This window comes from Suncus etruscus, chromosome X (assembly GCF_024139225.1).
Source record: "Suncus etruscus isolate mSunEtr1 chromosome X, mSunEtr1.pri.cur, whole genome shotgun sequence".
NCBI classification, from domain to species: Eukaryota; Metazoa; Chordata; class Mammalia; order Eulipotyphla; family Soricidae; genus Suncus; species Suncus etruscus.
The window spans coordinates 68,300,974-68,322,122 of record NC_064868.1 but is presented as its reverse complement, the minus strand read 5'-3'; the positions used below and the strand labels follow the sequence as shown (position 1 = coordinate 68,322,122).

General features: G+C 40.2%; 1 protein-coding gene and 1 non-coding gene across 2 annotated transcripts; one reads left to right on the top strand and one right to left on the bottom strand.

Moving 5' to 3' along the window:
• The first annotated feature begins 1,116 nt into the window (after positions 1 to 1,116).
• NAP1L3 (nucleosome assembly protein 1 like 3) lies at positions 1,117 to 2,467 on the top strand. Its single transcript, XM_049766920.1, is given in 3 exon segments — positions 1,117 to 1,314; positions 1,317 to 1,776; positions 1,779 to 2,467. Coding segments are annotated over 3 exon segments (1,347 nt in total).
• A 4,633-nt stretch (positions 2,468 to 7,100) lies between these two features.
• LOC126000245 (U6 spliceosomal RNA) lies at positions 7,101 to 7,207 on the bottom strand. The gene has a single exon (XR_007492601.1). It is a non-coding gene; the product is annotated as a U6 spliceosomal RNA (small nuclear RNA).
• Between the last annotated feature and the right edge of the window lie 13,942 nt (positions 7,208 to 21,149).

Below are 21,149 nucleotides of genomic sequence, written 5' to 3'. Positions count from 1 at the left end.
AAACAGAAATACAGTAAAATAATGTAAATAATTACTGATAAAATACTCAAACTTTGTACATGGATATAAGCTTGGTTTGTGAAATACCAGAGAGTCTTATTAAAAACTGCTATGTGGAGTGTGAAAATTACTATGCTGCTATCCAATGTCTCCTCCCTGCCAAGAACCAGATCCATGTTCTAATGATGCTCAATGCTATAAAATATTGCTCATAGAATATTTAGATAAATTAGACGTATTTTGGCAAAATGAGCCATAATTTCACTACCAGATTAAACCATTTGGGAATTTTAATCCTTTATTTAATGTGCAGGGTTTTAGTTAAGAGATTTTGAAAAAGCAAATGGGCTTTCTCAATATAGTGGGCTGATGGGAGGACACTCCTTTTCCATTGTGAGAATCTGTGATTAGAATTTTAATCTCAAATATAATTTTGGTATATTTATTACAAAACTATAAAATTAAAATTTTGAGGAAATTTCTTTAAAAACTAGTCTTCTTAGATACTTTCGGCTATTTAGCAACTTTGGGAAGATGTGCTGAGGGGAGGAGGAGAGCTAGCTAGCAAGCAAAGGAGAGCAAGAACAAGAGTGAAGAGAGCGAGTGAGGGAGAGACAAAAAGAGAGGGGGGAGAAAAAGAAAGGATAGAAAGAGAGAAGGGAAGGAGGGAGAGGGGGTGAGAGATTGAGTATGGTCGTTCATTAGTTCATTGGACATAACGATTGCTGTCAACCATACCCTGCAAATGGGGTGTGAGCTAGAGTTACTCAATAAACCAGATTAGCTGGTGGTTTGACGGAAAGGAGGCTAGTGAGGTAAACAGTGAAGTTCAGGCCTTGTAGCAGTCATTCCACCGAGGCAAGCCTTTTCCTGGAGCACCTGCAGCTGGGCCTTGAAGAGGCCGCTTTCATTCTTTCCTCCACTGCTGCTGCCGCCTCAATGCAATCACTGCATCTCAGCCCTGTCCATTCCTCCCTTACCTTTATCCAGGCTGCTTCCATATGAACAAGGACCTCAGCTTTTGCTATCGAACAATCCGTGAGTCTTTTGCCCATCTCTGAGCGCAGGTTATTTGCTTTAGAGGCTCTCACTTTAAGAGGTTTGCAGGCTTGCAAAATGGCAGAAGCTAATGCTTGCATGGTCTTAGAACCTGCTGCCCACGGAGTTGCTAAAGTGGTGATGGCTAGCTCATCTAGTGATTCTGGGGAAGACTCTGACAGCAGATCCTATCGTGGCAGCAGCAGCAGTTGCAACAGCAGTCTCAGTCTCTTGTATAGCAATAAGAGGAAATCTGTGGCTTCCAGAAGGTATTATCTTCACGTAGAAATTTTATGGATCACCTGCCACGGGCAGTTAGAAATCGTGTGCAGGCACTCAGAAATATTCAAATGGAGTATGACAAAGTTGACACCCTTCTTAAAGGCAATTCATGATCTGGAAAAAAATATGCTTTGCTCAACAAGCCTTTATATGATCAATGATTTAAAATAGTCAATGCAGAATATGAGCCGACAAGAGAAGAATGTGAATGGAATTCAGAGGACGAAGAGTTCTGCAGTGATGAGGAAATACAAGAAGATAGCTTTAATGAAATGCCTGCCTTAGAGGGTGAAGAAGAAAACAGGTCTAAAGAAAAGACTGACATGAAAACTGAAGAAAAGAAGATTTTTAAAGAAAATCCTGAGAACGACAAAGCAAAATCTAAAGATTTTCCAGAGGCAGAGCCTCAAGTAAAAGAAGATACTAAAGAATTACCTCAATCAAAGGCAGAAGATAAAGACAGCCTAAACCAAAAGATGCTGGTGTTGCCCAAAATTAATCTTTTAGAAGAGCTCTTGAGGTGAGGCTTAAACAAAGAGTGAATTGTAAAAGAGTTCATAAGGGAAAGTCCAGAAAAGATCCCAGAGGCATCCCTAATTATTGGCTAACTGCTCTAAGAAATGTGGAGAAGCTCAGTGCCAGGATTCAGAATTATGATGAGACAATTCTGAAGTACTTGTCAGATGTCAGCTTAAAATTCTCAAAACCTGGCCAGCCTTATAAGTTACACATTTGAATTCCACATCTGCTGAATTCATATTTCAGAAATGAAGTGCTAACAAAGACATAAATGATAACTTCAGATCACAGTGATCCCTTCTCTTGCGGATGGGAAATTGAAGATTGCAAAGGCTGTAAAATAGATTGGAGAAGAGGAAAGAATGTTACCGTGACAACCACCTAGAGTCGAACAACTGCTACTGGAAAAATTGAAATCTAGCCAAGAATTGTTCCTAATGCACCATTCTTCAATTTCCTTAGCCCTCCAGAGATTCCTAAAATTGGAAAGCTGGAACCACGCGAAGATGCTATACTTGATGAGGATTTTGAAATTGGTCAAATTTTACATGATAATGTCATCCTAAAATCAATCTATTACTGTACAGGAGAAATCAATGGTGCCTATTACAGAAATAAGAGATATTGAACATAACAAAGGAAAGATTCTTTAATTTTTGTGAATCTCAAAGTTCAAATAGAAGTGAAGCAGATTTATAAAGCCTTGAGTTAAAAAAACTGCCCTATACTCTCAACACTAATATTCCTTGCTGTCTTGTGCTTTTAGCTTCTTGATAACTTAAAAATTATCCTTTGAGGTGTTTAAGTATCATTTCACTTTTTACATCTTGTTGTAATATTCTTAAGAGATATGTAAAATGCTGATATGTAAAGCCTAAATCATGTTTACTTAATTCTATAAAGTTTTTATATTTGTGAAGTCTTTTTGTTATGTTCCCATTAGACTTGGACTGCGAAAACTGTCAGAATCATTGTCAGAATTGTTAATTAGGGCAAAAAAATTACTTGAAAAATAATATTTCTGAGATAAAAATGCAGCCATTTATTATCCCCTACTCAGCTCAGAGGATTGGGGATTTACATCTACTTCCATTAACAGTGTTTTCTTTGCTATACATTATAACATATTAACCACTAGATTGTACAGTATAGTGAAATTTGCAAGCAAAAAGATTATAATTCAATGAATAATATTAATACTGTGTATAATATGATTAAGTTTGCTTATTATTAATTATAATGAAGTTGTTTTGCCACTTAATTGTCCATATAATAAAATATTTTATGGTGAAAGTTTATCTTATACTGTGTAATCTAAAATTACTAGTAACATTTCTTTGTAAATGTTCTACTTTTGTTTATAATGAAAATTATCACTTAATGTTATTTGACATTTTTCATGTTATTATGTCTTAAAATAATGAACGCTAAATAATTGTTCCCAAATATGTTTTCTATCAAGGAAAATAGAAAATATTTTAATATTTTATAATATTTATAATATAATAAATATTTTATAATATTTATAAATATAAATATAATAAATATTTTATAATATTTTAATAAAATGTAATTTGACAGTTTTTCTTTTCTTTTCTTTCTTTTTTTTTTTTTTTTTGGTTTTTGGGCCACACCTGGCATTGCTCAGGGGTTCCTCCTGGCTGTCTGCTCAGAAATAGCTCCAGGCAGGCACGGGGGACCACAAGGGACACCGGGATTCGAACCAACCACCTTTGGTCCTGGATCAGCTGCTTGCAAGGCAAACGCCGCTGCGCTGTGCTGTGCTATCTCTCCGGGCCCTACAGTTTATTTTCTGATCTGGATTTTGCAAAAGCTAGCTAGCATTCAACCATTGGGTTTCCTATTTGTCTGTCTCACATGCTGAGCCAATCAGAAGGAAGAATGACTGGAAAGCGCTTAGGAACTGGAAGCAGAGCGAGAGATGCTACTCTTTCAGCATTGTATACGCAGCCTTTTTGCGTAAACTTTGGATCCAAAATGGAGTCCGCTGACAGATTTGCTGCCCCTTCCGTGAACCTGTACTGAGGGTCCTCCCACCTCCTCTTTAATCACTGTTGCCATCACCACCAGAACTGGATTCGCGAGTTTTTTCACCATTATTTTTTGCCGGAACTAAGCATCCAGTTTGGTACTTTTAAAATTTATAACAAAGGAACTTTCCTATGCAGTCACAGGAGCTGCTGAAGAGGAGGCAATAGAAGAAATTGTCTAGCTAAGTGTAAAAAATGACAACACTGTTTACTGGCAAATATATAATTTTTATCCTATTTAAAGAGCTTCCGAGGTCAAAGTAGTACACTAGAAGCAAATTTTGAAAATTTTTTGGGAAAAAATGTTTCTTTCCTTTGACTCTTAAGACCTCCTGCTGGGACCTGAGCAATAGCACAGCGGGTAGGGCATTTGCCTTGCATTAGAATCTCATCTCCCGCATTCTTTATGGACGTCTGGGCCTGCCAGGAGGAATTTCTGAGAGTGGAGCCCGGAGTAAACCCTAGCGCCATTGGGTGTGGCCCCAAAACCAAAGGAAAAAAGACAGCTGCTGCATAATAACCTAAACAATGTTATATACATGGCTTCAAATTTTGTTTTTATATATTTCAAATGTTAAAAATAAAATACTTGAGCATCAAAGCACACAATAAAAATATCTGAGCACCAAAACATATAGTAGGTTTCTTCCAATGAGGTAGAAAATCAGTAAAAATTTCCCCCCGAAACTCAGTAAAATTTTAAAGCATCTTGCTTTTATCCACAGAAATGGGTGCAGAATGTGTTTGGAAACGTTTGGATTCCCACTATATTGCTCATTATAAGTAGTTTTAATGTCTTAATTTTACTATGTCTATAATAACTCCTTGATATTTTTGTCCACAGTGGTACTTGGAGATATAGGTTGCTCACCCCAATTCTACATTGCAATACTATACTATATTAGACTCAGAAGACAGGGCTCATGATAATGCCATGACTAAAATTCTAATATATTTATTTTCTACTTGATTATGCATGAGAATATAATCCAATGTTTATGTCCACAGATAGCAATGGAATATGCAACTGCATGCCATGAACTCCTGTTACAAAGCTCATTCATTGAATATGTTATTGTAATCTGTTTTCAATTATAGGTAGTATACCATTATACTTTAATGCTCATAATTTTAGATTACTTTTAGGAAAGGAAATGTAACTGTAACCCATAGATCAATCCTCAGGGTCTGCCTATGTGTGTACATGAGTGTATGTACATGAGTGTATCTTAATGTCTGTCTAATGTCCGCCTGTAATATATAATGTCTATGTTGTCTATTGTCCTTCCCCCCTGTCATATATAACTCCTTTCCTCCATTGCTTACCACCTTTCAAATTCTTTTCTAGCCCTTCACTCTCTCACCCTACCTGTTATTCCCTCCCATTAAGCCCTTTTACCCTTAGTTCTTAACTCCTCATGAAACAGAATATTCCCCCCACTTCAGCCAGCTGCCAACCAGCCCACAAAGTGAAAAGATAGATTCTCAGCCTAAGAAGAAGCTGATACTCCACTACTACTTATTTGCTCTTGGTGTCCCCTTTCCTCTGCCTCCCTTCACTGTGGAATCTTGCTGTTACCATATTCGGTTTCTGAGAAGCCCTCTGTTCTAGGACATTTCCTGATATTTGACTTGGAGAGCCATTTTTAGACTTCCCAAGACCAAATCACAGGCTGAAGCTGTGCTCTGGATTTACTCCCTGCCCCCCAAATATTTCAAAAGACATAATGCATTTCTTTAATAGGCATTTCTCTTAAGAGGAAAATATTAATATTCTATTGTATTATGCACCCATCAGGAGAGATGAAGTCATGAAATTTTCCTATACATGGATGTACATGGAATCTATTATGCTGAGTGAAATAAGTCAGAGGGAGAGAGATAGATGCAGAATAGTTTCAATCATTTATAAGGGTTTTATTTGGGGGGTCACACCCAGTAGTGCTCACGGGTTACTCCTGGCTCTATGTTCAGAAATCGCTCCTGGCAGGCTCCGGGGACCACATGAGATGTTGGGATTTGAACCACCAACCTTCTGCATGCAAGGCAAATGCTTTACCTCCATGCTATCTCTCTATCCCCCTTTTATGGATTTTTTTTGTTTTTGTTTTTGGGCCACACCCGGTAACGCTCAGGGGTTACTCCTGGCTATGTGCTCAGAAGTTGCTCCTGGCTTGGGGGACCATATGGAACACCGGGGGATCGAACCGCGGTCTGTCCAAGGCTAGCGCAGGCAAGGGCTTACCTTGCCTTTAGTGCCACCGCCCGGCCCCCCTTTTATGGGTTTTAAGAAAAATAAAAAACATTCTTGCAATACTTTTCAGAGACAAAAGAGAGGAGGGCTGGAAGTTCCAGCTTACTACATGAAGCTCACCACAAAGAGTAATGAGTGTAGATAGAGAAATAACTACATTGAGAACTATGATAACAATGTGAATGAATGAGGGAAGTATAAAGCCTGTCTAGAGTACAGGTTGGGGAGGAGTGGGGAGGAGGGAGATTTGGGACATTGGTGATGGGAATGTCGCACTGGTGAAAGGGGGTGTTCTTTACATGACTGAAAAGCTACAATCATGTTTGTAATCAAGGTGTTTAAATAAAGATATTAATAAAAATAGGGAAATATTTCCTTAATAGGTATAACTCTCATTAAATATCTTTTTATGTAGCTGCAATTTCCTCCATTTATTTGGATCTGTTTAGTGGGAATTTTAGTAGAGTTTAGAGTTCATGTTATAACCAGGTTATGGGGATTGCTGGGCTTGTTACCTCTGCCCCCGTATGTACTAGTAATACTTTGTGGCATTGTTCTTTTTTGCACAGGCACATTAATTTTTTGCGATAAGAGTATAAAATATGTTGAAGCTACCACTTCAAGCTATACTGATAGTGAAAGTTCTAGCAACTCTTTTTCTATTCCTTTACTCAGATTTTGTAAACTATGAGAATTAAGCATATTTATACTTTTTTTAAACTTTATTTATTTAATGATTGGTTGGTTTTATGGGCCACACCCATCAGCACTCAGTGGTTACTCCTGGCTCTGCATTTAAAAATCATACCTGGCAGGCTGGGGGACAATACAGGATTCCGGGAACTGAACTGGGTCCCTCTAGGTTGGCCACATGCAAGGAAAACACCCTACCAGTGTACTATCTCTCCAGTTTCAGTTCATGCTTTAATTAAGTTAACATTTTTACTATTTCTTTTTTTTTTATTAAATGCTTCATGAATTTGCGTGTCATCCTTGCGCAGGGGCTATGCTAATCTTCTCTGTATCATTCCAATTTTAGTATATGTGCTGCCGAAGCGAGCACCATTTTTACTATTTCATTGCATCTTCTGACTAAGTAACTTATAGAAAATTTATAAATGTACCAAGATTTGCAAAACTTTTATGTAATTGGAAACAATTTTAATTTATGTCTCACTATGTAAAGTAATCTGTAGTTGTCTCTATTAAGAAAAGTGCTGCTGGGCCCGGAGCCATAGCACAGCGGCGTTTGCCTTGCAAGCAGCCGATCCAGGACCAAAGGTGGTTGGTTCGAATCCCGGTGTCCCATATGGTCCCACGTGCCTGCCAGGAGCTATTTCTGAGCAGACAGCCAGGAGTAACCCCTGAGCACCACCGTGTGTGGCCCAAAAACTAAAAAAAGAGAGAGAGAGAGAGAGAGAGAGAGAGAGAGAAGTGCTGCTATTCTATCCCATTCATTTTCTATTTAGTCTGTGTGTATACTTCATTTATTTTACCATACAGTAATTAAATGGATATACTGTAATTTATTTTACAAGTTTCTTATGGGCATATGGGTTAAATATTTTTTTCAATTTTATTACTAATAATAAATATTTTCTTTCTCTTTTGGTGTTGTGATCATTCGTTGTTTTTTGTTGTTGTTGTTGTTGTTGTTGTTAGGATGTGTGTGTTTGTGTGTGATTTCAGGGATTGAACCCTGATACTTGTACATGCAAGTCAAACTCTAAATCCCTCGCCGCTAAGCACAGTTTTGAATAAAGAACATCTTATTTATATGTTTTTCCTCTGTAAGAATGTTTACTGTTAACATGCCCAATAAAAAAAATTATCCTTCCGTTATAGAAGTTCACACAAATACAGATGGTTAACAAAAGTTCACACAAATTTGGAAAACAGGCTCCTTAGAATAGCAGTTAAAATATCATTTTATTGTCCAAGAATTTGATAAAAAGAAACTGCTACATATGCACAATAGAATATTATTAAGATATAAGGCAAGATAAAATCACACAATTTGCTGCTACAGGGAGAGGCCTAGAAAGTTTTATGCTAAGTGAAGTTAATCAGAGGTAGTAAGACTGGCAGAATGACCTCTCTCATATGTGGAATATAAATAAATACAATAGAAATAAAGAATGAGACCTAGTATTTTATAAGGAATTTGATTGAAATAGGGAATAGGTAAGTCTGTGTTGGGAGGAAGTATTCATCCAGGAGGAGAAGAGGAAAAGCTGAAAAGTGGTAAAATGTTATAAATGAAACTCTATCAGCAACAGTACTGTAAACTGCAGGGCAAAAATGCATTTGAAAAAGTGCCTCATGTAGGGGCTGGGCGGTGGCGCTAAAGGTAAGGTGCCTGCCTTGCCTGCGCTAACCTTGGACAGACCGCGGTTCGATCCCCCGGTGTCCCATATGGTCCCCCAAGCCAGGAGCAACTTCTGAGCACATAGCCAGGAGTAACCCCTGAGCATTACCGGGTGTGGCCCAAAAACCAAAAAAAAAAAAAAAGAAAAAGTGCCTCATGTAGAAGAGAACTGGTAGGAAAAAATGATGTGGGAAAATTCATGGAGTTCAGTGGACACTGCTGGAGATTTCTGTTAAATTATTGTATGCATGAAACTCAATTATGAATAATTTTGTAATTTCATAGTGATTAATTAATCTTTTTAAATCACCCTACTATATTAATATAAAGCAATATTATTCAACAATTAAATGGAACAAAAAGACTAACTTCTATAACAGTTAATCCTGGAATTTTAAGCTCCAATTACAGTATACTTTTTTTTGTTTTGTTTTATTGGGCCACACCTGTTTGATGCTCAGGGGTTACTCCTGGTTAAGCGCTCAGAAATCGCCCCTGGCTTGGGGGACCATATGGCACGCCGGGGGATCGAACTGCGGTCCTTGCTTGGCTAGTGCTTGCAAGGAAGTCACCTTACCTTTAGCGCCACCTCACTGGCCCGATTACAGTATACTTTATATTGTGATTATATTTTACTCATTTCTATAAATGTAAATCTACAGATACAGAAAACACATTATTGCTCAACTAGGGGTAGATATGGAGTTTAATGAAAATGAAATTGGATATTGCTATGCTGAACAAAAACAGCTAAAGCAGAAGGATTGATATGTGTAATATAGAGAAAGAAATCAAAGAATTAACAATGTTAATTGGTAATAGTTTATTGATGGTAAATCCTCTTCACTGTATTATGGACCTAAGAGTGCCAGATTTTGGGGAAAGGTGAGACTTTTGATGTTTACTGGAGGTAATATAGGTGAAGTGTCTGGAACACATGGGTAGAATGTAAGGGAGGTATGCACAAAAGCCATAATTGTCAGTGAGCAAGTGGGGGTGATAGTTGGAGAAAGAGAATTCTCTGACCAGAGGTGTCATAGATCCAGAGATAGAGGGAAATGGGTACTTTGATTACAATTTTGTACATTAATACTATAAGTTTAAAAACAGTTGTAACCCTATTTTCTATCTGTAATAATGCCAAAGATTTTTTTTTATTTTGGTTTTGGGGTCACACCTGATGTCGCTCAGGAGTTACTCGGCTATGTGCTCAGAAATTTCACCTGGCTTTGGAGGACCATATGGGATGCCAGGGATTGAATCCAGGTCTGTCGTGCATCAACGGCGTGCAAAGTAAAGACCCTACCACTGCGCTATCACGTTTCCCTTTTTTCTCCAAAATAGATAGGGGTTTGTGTTAAATCCGGTGCATCACTTTGGTCTGTGATTTGGCTTGTGAAGTTTGATAACTGGTTGGTGATGAACCTATATCAGGAAAAATCCTTGAGCAGTGATTTCTCAGAAACCGAATCTCTTAGAAAGCAAAGGCCCACAATGAAGGAAGGAGGAGGGAAGGAGGCCTCTGAGTGTAGATCAATAGCAACAGAGTATTGGGATCTTCTTAGGTTGAGAGTCTATCATATCACTTATGGTGCGAATTAGCAGCTGGCTTTGTGTGGGGATAATTATCTGCTTCTTGAGAAGCCAAGAACTGAAGGTAAAAAGGGTTAAATGTGGGGTAATGATGGTTGGGGGTGAGGGAGTGAGGGACTAGACATAAGCTTGTAGGACAATAGGCAAGGACAGAATATAATATGGACATTCTGCATCTGCAAAACATACATTAATCATAGAAAATCCTATTGATTTATATCATACGTGTGGGGGCAATAGCCCCTATGCAGTTTTGAAAATGGAGACCAGTGAGAAATAAAGTTGCTGGTGATTGCCCCAGTCCAACACTCTTTAGAGTCCTCCCTGGCACTGAACTTTCTGGATGCCTGGGCCAGCACTCACGCATGTCCCTGGAGTCCGGGAGGAACGGGGGAGATGGCTGGGATCCTCCCTGACCTCCAAGTACCCACCAGGCTAGGGAGAGAGCCACACCCCATGTCAGCCAGAGCTAGCCTCCAGAACAAAAAAGGATTTGGTGTAGAACGGAAGCTAGAAACCCGCCTGCCTTCTCCGTAATCTCTTCCCCCCATTGCTGGGTGGGGGTGGGGGATAATCCTGGGGTCCCCTTTATAGTCCACACCAGCACTGACCTTTCTGGCTGCCTGGGCCAGCACCCAGGCATGCTCTGGGGTCTGGGAGGAAGGGGGAGATGGCTGGGAGCCTCCCTGGCCTCCCAGCACACCCCAAGCTAGGGAGAGGACCTTTGGCCTGGGGTCTCCCCACATACCATGCCGGCCAGAGCTAGCCTTGGGAACAAAGAAGCTTCTCTATCAATCTTGTTTATTTTTTCAAAAAATAAATTTTTGCATTTTTTTCGTTTTTTTTTCTTATTATTTTTTCTTTTCTTTTCTTTTTTTTTTTTTGTTTGTTTTTGGACCACACCCGCTGATGCTCAGGGGTTACTCCTGGCTGTCTACTCAGAAATAGCTTCTGGAAGGCACGAGGGACCATATGGGACACCGGGATTTGAACCAACCACCTTAGGTCCTGGATTGGCTGCTTGCAAGGCAAACACTGCTGTGCTATCTCTCCGGGCCCTATTTTTGCTTTTCTTGATCTTTAAGATTATTTTATTTTATTTTTGGATTTCCACTCCATTGATTTCAGCTCTAAGCTTTGTTGTTTCCTTCTGCCTACCTATTTTTGATTTCTTTTTTGATAATTTTATTTATTTTTATTTTTTTTATTGTGACTAAAGTTCATTACACAGAATTATTTACTATACATAGTGACAATGAATGAAGGGCATTCCCACCACCAATGTTGTCCTCCCTCCACTCTTGTTCCCAGCATGTATCCCACGTCTCCCTCCTTTACCCCCCAGAATCCTAGTGCAAATGGTCTACGACTTACAGCTTGTTATAGGTTGGGTATCTATTCTGTTTGGTGTTCCAGTCTGGTCATTTTTTATTTACACTACATGTTCATATGACTGGTCCTGGTATCATTCTTTTCCCCCCTCAATTTATGAGGCTGAATGATTCAAATTATGCTATTCTGTTGGAGATAAAAAAAAAAAGGTTAAGGAAAAGAGGAGAAAAAAATTGGTATCAACAACTAAAAAAATCACTGAATAATATCCACAAAAGTGGAAAAGAAAGAAAAAAGTGGGAGAAAAAAGAGAAGAAAAATAGGGGAGTCTAGCAGGAGGAGGTTTGGCAGGCCCCCGCCATGCCGGAGGCCTGCTTGGCCAGGCCTAGGGGGGGTGCGGGACTTGGGTAACCCCAGCACCCCTCTGCCGCCTTGCTCCAGATCTCCAGGGCTTCCCCGGGCCACACGCCTGGGCAAGCCGGTGAGTTGGGTCCCTAGGTGGAGCTTGAAGGTACCCTAGGCCTTCCCCCACTATCCATGCGGCTCCTTAGGGAGGGTCTGGGTGGGGCTCTGAGCTTCTGGTCTCCCAGCTTCTTGAAGGATCTCTCCTTCCTGGGAGCCGGGAGTCTAGCAGGAGGAGGTTTGGCAGGCCCCCGCCATGCCGGAGGCCTGCTAGGGCAGGCCTAGGGGGGGTGCGGGACTTGGGTAACCCCAGCACCCCTCTGCCGCCTTGCTCCAGATCTCCAGGGCTTCCCCGGGCCACACGCCTGGGCAAGCCGGTGAGTTGGGTCCCTTGTTGGAGCTTGAAGGTACCCTAGGCCTTCCCCCACTATCCATGCGGCTCCTTAGGGAGGGTCTGGGTGGGGCTCTGAGCTTCTGGTCTCCCAGCTTCTTGAAGGATCTCTCCTTCCTGGGAGCCGGGAGTCTAGCAGGAGGAGGTTTGGCAGGCCCCCGCCATGCCGGAGGCCTGCTAGGGCAGGCCTAGGGGGGGTGCGGGACTTGGGTAACCCCAGCACCCCTCTGCCGCCTTGCTCCAGATCTCCAGGGCTTCCCCGGGCCACACGCCTGGGCAAGCCGGTGAGTTGGGTCCCTTGTTGGAGCTTGAAGGTACCCTAGGCCTTCCCCCACTATCCATGCGGCTCCTTAGGGAGGGTCTGGGAGGGGCTCTGAGCTTCTGGTCTCCCAGCTTCTTGAAGGATCTCTCCTTCCTGGGAGCTGGGAGTCTAGCAGGAGGAGGTTTGGCAGGCCCCTGCCATGCCGGAGGCCTGCTTGGCCAGGCCTAGGGGGGGTGCGGGACTTGGGTAACCCCAGCACCCCTCTGCCGCCTTGCTCAGATCTCCAGGGCTTCCCCGGGCCACACGCCTGGGCAAGCCGGTGAGTTGGGTCCCTTGGTGGAGCCTGAAGGTACCCTAGGCCTTCCCCCACTATCCATGCGGCTCCTTAGGGAGGGTCTGGGTGGGGCTCTGAGCTTCTGGTCTCCCAGCTTCTTGAAGGATCTCTCCTTCCTGGGAGCCGGGAGTCTAGCAGGAGGAGGTTTGGCTGGCACTGGTAAGCTCTGCCCAGTCTACATTTTCAAAATCGCGCGGGGGCACACAAGAAACATTAATAGTACTCTCACAAGAAACATTAATAGTATTCTCACAAGAAACATTAATAGTACTCTCACAAGAAACATGAATAGTACTCTCACAAGAAACATTAATAGTACTCTCACAAGAAACTGTAATAGTACTCTCACAAGAAACTTTAATAGTACTCTCACAAGAAACTTTAATAGTACTCACTATCATTGAATTATGTTTTTATGTATGCAAAATGTCCATTTTGTACTCTGCCCTTTTGCATACCCCTTCATAAGTTCTCATTTCTCTTTAACTTCTTTAACTCCTATCATCATTACTCCTTTTATACCCTTTCTAACTTAAGTACTGTTGAGTCCTAAGTCACAGACCAAAGTGGTGCCCTAGAGTTAACACCCACCCAACTATTTTAAAAGGCATAAAAAGGACACATATCTTTTCAACATTTTATGGGTGTTTTCTTTGACGGCTATAACTTTTGCTAAATACTTTTTATACAGTGATGATCCCCCCCCCCCATGTTTTTTATCTTCTCTTTGTGAACTGCTCAATATGGAATTTGGTGTGAAAGAATCCCTCAGTTTAATACTTATGTTTGAACCAAGTCATGGGTCTTGTTGGAAATGTTCTTATGCCCCCATATATCTGATAGCACCACGTGGCTTTATATCTTGTTTGCGTAGGCACACTAACATGGAAAAATACTATACATACCAATAAGTTCTTATCTAATAAAAATGGGAACACACAAATCTTGTAGTGCAATGAGACCTTACACCCTGAACATTGACATAAAGACCTGGCACAGGCCTCAGAAGAATGGGCATTCTCCATTCACCCCTTGATCTACAGAAGACATTTACAAAACATCCAAGGTTGTATATAACATCACCTGGTGGCATTCCTGTACCAGGAAAGACCCTACAGCTGCTCTGACATCTACTCAAAAGAAACACCCCTTAACACTGAGAAGACAACAAGAACAAAGACCTGCTTACTGGACAGGGCTTGCTGTATTGCCCCTTTATGGTGAGGTTTGTCTATAACATCACCTGGAAGCAATCCTCTACCACGGAAGACCCTACCACTGCTCAGACATCGTCCTACTCAAAAGAGACTTCCCTTAACACTGAGAAGACTTAACAACAACAACCTGCTTACAGGAAAGGGCTTCCTGCATTGCCCTTTCATGGTGAGGTGAAACGAGAAGGCACTCCACATCATGACTTCAATGTAGGACATGCAGATTCCATAATCTTTAATACAGAAACATGAGACCAACAACAGAGACTGTGTGAAAAGTGTGTTGGCACTACAGACAATGTCTTGGATCGAACGATAACTTTCCTGAGGCCTAGAGCTGGTCTTATGCCAGGAAACTTCAGGGGTAGGATCTCTTTGTATTTAGGCCAAGGTTATTCCTTTCCATGCCTCTCATATTTTGGTGGGCCTATGCAAACAACAATTGCCACTCTAACACCGTTTTTACTGTGCTCCTTTGACTCTAATCCTTAAAACGCACTCACTTAAAATTTGAGGTTAACTTAAGCTAATATGCATGTAAATGGAAATGTAAAAAATACTATGCCTCTAATGTTTAAGGAGTTACGTAATTTTGATGGCTTGAGATTGCCTTGTGTGCTGTTAAGAAATATTATAATGTGCTACAATCTGGGGACTTGAGGGACAAAGTAATTGCACATGGATTCTGTTTTATTTATCTTAACTTTCTTTGGTGAAAGTTCAAAGTTAAGATATCAGCAAGGGGACTTCTTCTGATAATTATGTTATGGGTGATTGTCCTTCCACTGTAACTTTACCTTATCCTCTTTCTTTGCATCTTTTGTTCTCATAATTAAAGAAAAAAAAAGAGAAGAAAAATAATATCAAAAACAAACAAAAATAAAACCAAACAAAACCAGAAAAAGTGCTGCAGTGGCAGGGTTTGTGTTACTCCACCTTTTTTTGTATAGGCACAGCAAGTATTGGGGAAGAAAGGAAATTCCCATGGCCTAAGAGATTCAGGGTTTCTCCACTCTTGAAACATACTGTCATGGGAACAACCACTGGCTCCATACCTTCTCATTGCCATATCCCAGGTTTTTTTTTTGTTTTTTTTTGTGGTGTCAGGAAACTTTCTTCTCTGTTGTGGATGAGAAAATAAGGCCACTATAGCAAGCAATCTTGGTATTTGCGCAGGTCCTAGGACAGGGCCTAGGATAGAGTCTTTAAGGTTCTAGAGGAATTGTTCCTCCATTGTTGGTGTGTTCAGTTTTCTGTATCATGTGCTCCATGTTTTTGCTCATTTCCTAAGCTGAAGTCTAGGAAATTATGGTTCCAATGGTTCTGCTCAGTCTCTGTTGTCAGAATTGGGCCTCTGTACTAAGAAGTCTTGATTTTGGTAAAAGACCTGGGCTATAGCCTAGGGTAGGGTTTTCCTTAATTGTCTCAAGGTACGTTCTGCCCAGTCACAGTTGTCAAAGTCAGTTTTCTGTAGTTAGTGCTCTTATTTTTTATAGTTCAAAGGACGATACATCTTCTGATTTCCACATAGTGTTAGGTGATGTGATAGCACCTCCTGGTCTTAAGGCAAGTTGTCATTTCCTTGCTGTCCTGGTTGTCATATTAACACTGGCACAAGTATATCTCCCAACACAGCTTAGTTCCTGGTGTTGTTGCATGGGTTTGTTTCAGTTCTACATCTGGGATCTGGGATTTGAGAATGAATTAACACTGTCCAATCTCGGGGAGACTGAGTTGTATCCACATGACTTATGTCCAGGATGGGAGGCACCCTTGTATAAAAAGTGTGAGTTCTTCTCCTTAGAAGATAAGATCTTGTGTCTGAGTTCATGATTTCCCTTTATTTACTGTGCCTATACAAAAACATATGGTGTCCTTTTGTATTGCTGGTGCTATTCCAGATAAGGATGACAGGCTACACGTACAGTATCTGTGGTATGGTCTGAGCTTTTATCCCAGGCAAGACGTTTTCTTGGTTTTTGACCAAGCAGCACCAAAACTGGTGAGGGTAGAGAAAATATGTGTATATAAAAGTAGAATATATAAATAAAATTGAGATATATATAAAAAAGGAATTTGAGAAAAAAAGGGAAAAGGGTATTTGAAAAAGAAAGTGATTGGGGAGGTTATCTCTGTGTTTAGGAATACATATCTTAAGATACATTATTATAAGGGTATTAAGCTAACATAGGGAATATAGGCCTCCCAATTAGGTCTTCTGAGATATTCTTGTGGGGAGCGAAAGCCAAGGTACTTTTTCGTATCACAGACTTTGGTCTAGAGTTTAAGGTATGATTTGCGGCATTTCAGAGTCCTATAGTGTCCTTGAGCTGGGGGTTTTGCTAAAGCTGAATCAGGTATCATGCAACCGTCCATGATGTGAAGGTGGTGAGAGGAGTCACAAGCTGAGTCAGGAGGTTTATTGGTTGTGGTTTCTTGCTAAGAAACAAGATGAGGGATTAAGAGGGTGTCGTTCATTGAGGAGCTGGATGGTGGTCTGTTGGGAAGGAAGTCGGTCTTGGTGCCTAAGGAGTTAAAAACTGAGGGTAAGCAGGGTTATATAAGGGGGAGATAACAAATCCAGGTTGAGATATGGGTGGGTAGAAAGGTCTCTGGGTGTGAAAAGGCAATATAGAAGAAGGGCTCTATACATTGTATAGATAAAATGTTTAAGGCTAAGGCTTGGTAGTCAGAGAGGACAATTGTACAGAAAGTAATGTTTACTTAGACACTGACTTCAGAGATCTATTTGAGTGCTATCCTCCATACATAGGATATTCCATTTCCTTATCTAAAATAGTCAAGAATTAGAATATTTGGACTATGTTAAAAAGGGTATATGTCGCACGGGCGCATCTGCACCTTTTTGATCATTTTCTAATTTTAAAAGCTGTGCCTTTCAAACTATCAGAATCTATGGGACACAGCAAAAGCGATTCTGAGAGGAAAATTTATAGCTTTTCAAGCACACATCAGAAAGGAAGAGGAAGAGGAATAGCTTAATGACACAGCTTATAAAATTAAAAAATTATCAACAAAAGGCACCATAAATAGGAAGGAAAAAGAAATAACAAAGCTTAAAGCAGAAATCAATTAAGTGGAACCCCCCAAAGTTTCAAAAGATCAACAAAAACAGAAGTTATTTTTAAATAAACAAGATTGATAAACCACTAGCAATACTCACAAAGAAAGAGAGACTTGATATTGCATATTAGAAATGAAAAGCAGGCTCTCCTTCTTGGGAGCCGGGAGTCTAGCAGGAGGGGGTTTGGCAGGCTCCCGCCATGCTTGAGGCCTTCCTAACCAGGCCTAGTGGGGGTGCGGGACTTGGGTAACCCCAGCACCCCTCTACCACCTTGCTCCAGATCTCCAGGGCTTCTCCGGGCCACATGCCTGGGCAAGCCGGTGAGTTGGGCCCCTTGGTGGAGCTTGAAGGTACCCTAGGCTTCCCCCATTATCCATTCAGCTCCTTAGGGAGAGTTTGGGTGGGGCCCTGAACTTCTGGCCTCCCAGCTTCTTGAAGTCACTGGTAATCTCTGTCCAGTCTATATTTTCAAGACACATTAATAGTACTCACTAACATTGAATTATGTTTTTATATATGCAGAATGTCCAGTTTGTATGCTGCCCTTTTGCATACTCCTTCATAAGATCATATTTCTCTTTAACTTCCTTAACTCCTACCATCATTACTCCTCATTTACTCTTTCTAACTGAAGTACTGTAGAGTCCTAAGTCACAGATCAAAGTGGTGCCCTGGAGTTAACACCCACCCAACTATTTTAAAAGGCATAAAAAGGACATCTATGAGTGTTTTCTTTGATCGCTATAACTTTTGCTGAATATTTTCTAATACAGTGATGATCCCCCCCATGTTTTTTTTATCTTCTCTTTGTGAACTGCTCAATATGAAATTTGATGTGAAAGAATCCCTCAGTTTAATGCTTATGTTTGAACCAAGTCATGGGTATTGTTGGAAATGTTCTTACACCCCCATATATCTGATAGCACCACGTGGCTTTATTTCTTGTTTGCTTAGGCACACTAAAATGGGAAAATACTATACATACCAATAAGTTCTTATCTAATAGAGATGGGAACACACAAATCTTGTAGTGCAATGAGACCTTACACCCTGAACATTGACATAAAGACCTGGTACAGGCCTCAGAAGAATGGGCATTCTCCATTCACCCCTGATCTAGAGAAGACATTTACAAAACATCCAAGGTTGTATATAACATCACCTGGAGGCATTCCTCTACCAGGGAAGACCCTACAGCTGATCTGACATCGATCTACTCAAAAAAGACTTCCCTTAACACTAAGAAGACTTAACAAAAACAATGACCTGCTTACTGGACAGGGCTTGCTGTATTGCCCCTTAATTGTGAGGTTTGTCTATAACATCACCTGGAAGCAATCCTCTACCACGGAAGACCCTACCACTGCTGAAAAGAGACTTCCCTTAACAATGAGAAGACTTAACGAAGACCTGTTTACAGGACAGGGCTTCCTGCATTGCACTTTCATGGTGAGGTGGAACGAGAAGACACTCCACATCATGACTTCAATTTAGGATATGCAGATTCCAGAATCTTTAATATAGAAACATGATACCAACAACAGAGACTGTGTGAAAAGTGTGTTGGCACTACAGACAATGTCTTGGATAGGACGATAACTTGCCTGAAGCCTAGAGTTGGTCTTATGCCAGGAAACTTCAGGGGTAGGATCTCTTTGTATTTAGGCCAAGGTTATTCCTTTCCATGCCTCTCATATTTTGGTGGGCCTATGCAAACAACAATTGCCACTCTAACACCATTTTTATTGTGCTCCTTTGACTCTAATTCTTAAAATGCACCCACTTAAAATTTGAGGTTAAATGCACCCACTTAAAATTTTAGGTTAACTTAAGCTAATATGCCTGTACATGGAAATGTAAAAAATACTATGCCTCTAATGTTTAAGGAGTTACATAAGTTTTATGGCTTTATATTGCCTTGTGTGCTGTTAAGAAATATTATAATGTGCTACAATCTGGGGACTTGAGGGACAAAGTAATTGTACATGGATTCTGTTTTATTTATCTTAATGGTCTTTGGCTGAAAGTTCAAAGTTAAGATATCAGCAAGGAGACTTCTTCTGAGAATTATGTTATGGCTGATTGTCCTTCCACTGTAACTTTACCTTGTCCTCTTTCTTTGCATCTTTTGTTCTCATAATTCAAAATAAAAATTTTAATAAAAAAAAAGAAATGAAAATCAGGAGATCACCACAGATATTGCAGAGATCCAAAGGGTAATCAGAGACTACTTTGAGAATCTCTATGCCACAAAACATGAGAACCTGGAAGTAATGGATAAATTCTTGGAATCTTGTAATTTTCCACAGTAGCATATGGTGGATGTAGCATATATCTAAACACCCACAGTCATTATTGAGGAAATTAAAAAACAAAAGCCCAGGTCCAGAAGGATTCACTAATGAATTCTTTCATAGCTTTCAAAAGGAACTACTACCAATTCTGGCCAGATTCTTTCATGAAATTGAAAAAACAGGAACACGTTCAAACAGCATTTATAAAGTCAACATCACCTCGACATCAAAACCAGACATTGATGCTTCCAAAAAAGAAAATTACAGAACAATATACCTGATGAACACAAATGCAAAGATTCTCAACAAAATCCTGGCAAATAGGAATGAATACCTCATCAAGATGATCATTCACTATGATCAAGTAGGTTTTATCCCAGGAATGCAAAGATGGTTTAACACCCATAAATCTATCAACATAATACACAACATCAACAACAAGAAAAATAAAAATCACGTGATCATAGCAATAGACGCAGAGAACAAAACGCCCATTCTTGATAACAACTGTCAGCAATATGGGTATGACTTAGAAAACCTTAAAGACTCTACCAAAAAGCTTCTAGAAAGAATAGATTCATATTGATTGTGTCAGGCTAAAATATTAACACACAAAAATCAATGGCCTTTTTATACACTAATAATTATAGGGAAAATGGGCATTAAGAAAATAACCCCATTCACATTATGTCACACAAACTCAAATTTCTTGGAGTCAACTTGACTAAAGACATGAAGGAACTATACAAAGAAAATTTTAAAGCCTTGTTCCAATAAATTGAGAGGACAAGCGAAATGGAAACACATGCCCTGCTCATGGTTTGGCAGGAATAACATCATTAAAATGGCTATACTCCCCAAAGCTTTGTATAGATTTAATGCGGTCCCTCTAGATATACCCATGACATTCTTCAAAGAAGTGGATCCTACACGTCTGAAATTAATTTGGAACAATAAATACCCTCGAATAGCTAAAGAAATCCTTGGGAAAAGGAATATGGGAGCCATTACTTTTCCCAACTTTAAATTGTATTACAAAGCAATAGTTGTCAAAACAGTATAGTATTGGAATAAAGACAGAACCTCAGATCAGTGGAATAGGCTTGAGTACTCAGAGAATGTTCCCCAGACATACAATCACCTAATTTTTGTCAAAGGAGCAAGAAATTCTAAATGGAGCAAGGAAAGCCTTTTTAACAAGTGGTGACTGGTTAGCCACTTGCAATAAAGCCAACTCAAACCCCCAGCTAACCCCAACTGTATATAGAACAACACATAGGTAAAACACTCCATGACATAGAGACTTAAGACATCTTCAATGAGGAAACTGCACTCACCAATCAAGTGGAAGCAGAGATATACAGATTGGAACATATTAATCTGAGAAGCTTCTGCACCTCAAAAAATAGAACTCAGGATACAAGAGCCACCCACTGAGTGGGAGAAACTATTCACCCAATACCCATCAGATAAGGGGCTAATATCAAAAATATACAGGGCACTGATGGAAGAATAAAAAAACATCTAATCCCATAAAAAATGAGAACAAATGAATAAGCATTTGATAAAGTAGTAATACAAATGGCCAAAAGGCACATGAAAAAATGCTCCACATCACAAATCATCAGGGAGATGCAAGTCAAAACAAATATGAGGTACCATTTCATGACATAGAGATTGGCGCACATCACAAAGAATGAAAACAAGCAGTGCTGGCGGGGATGTGGAGA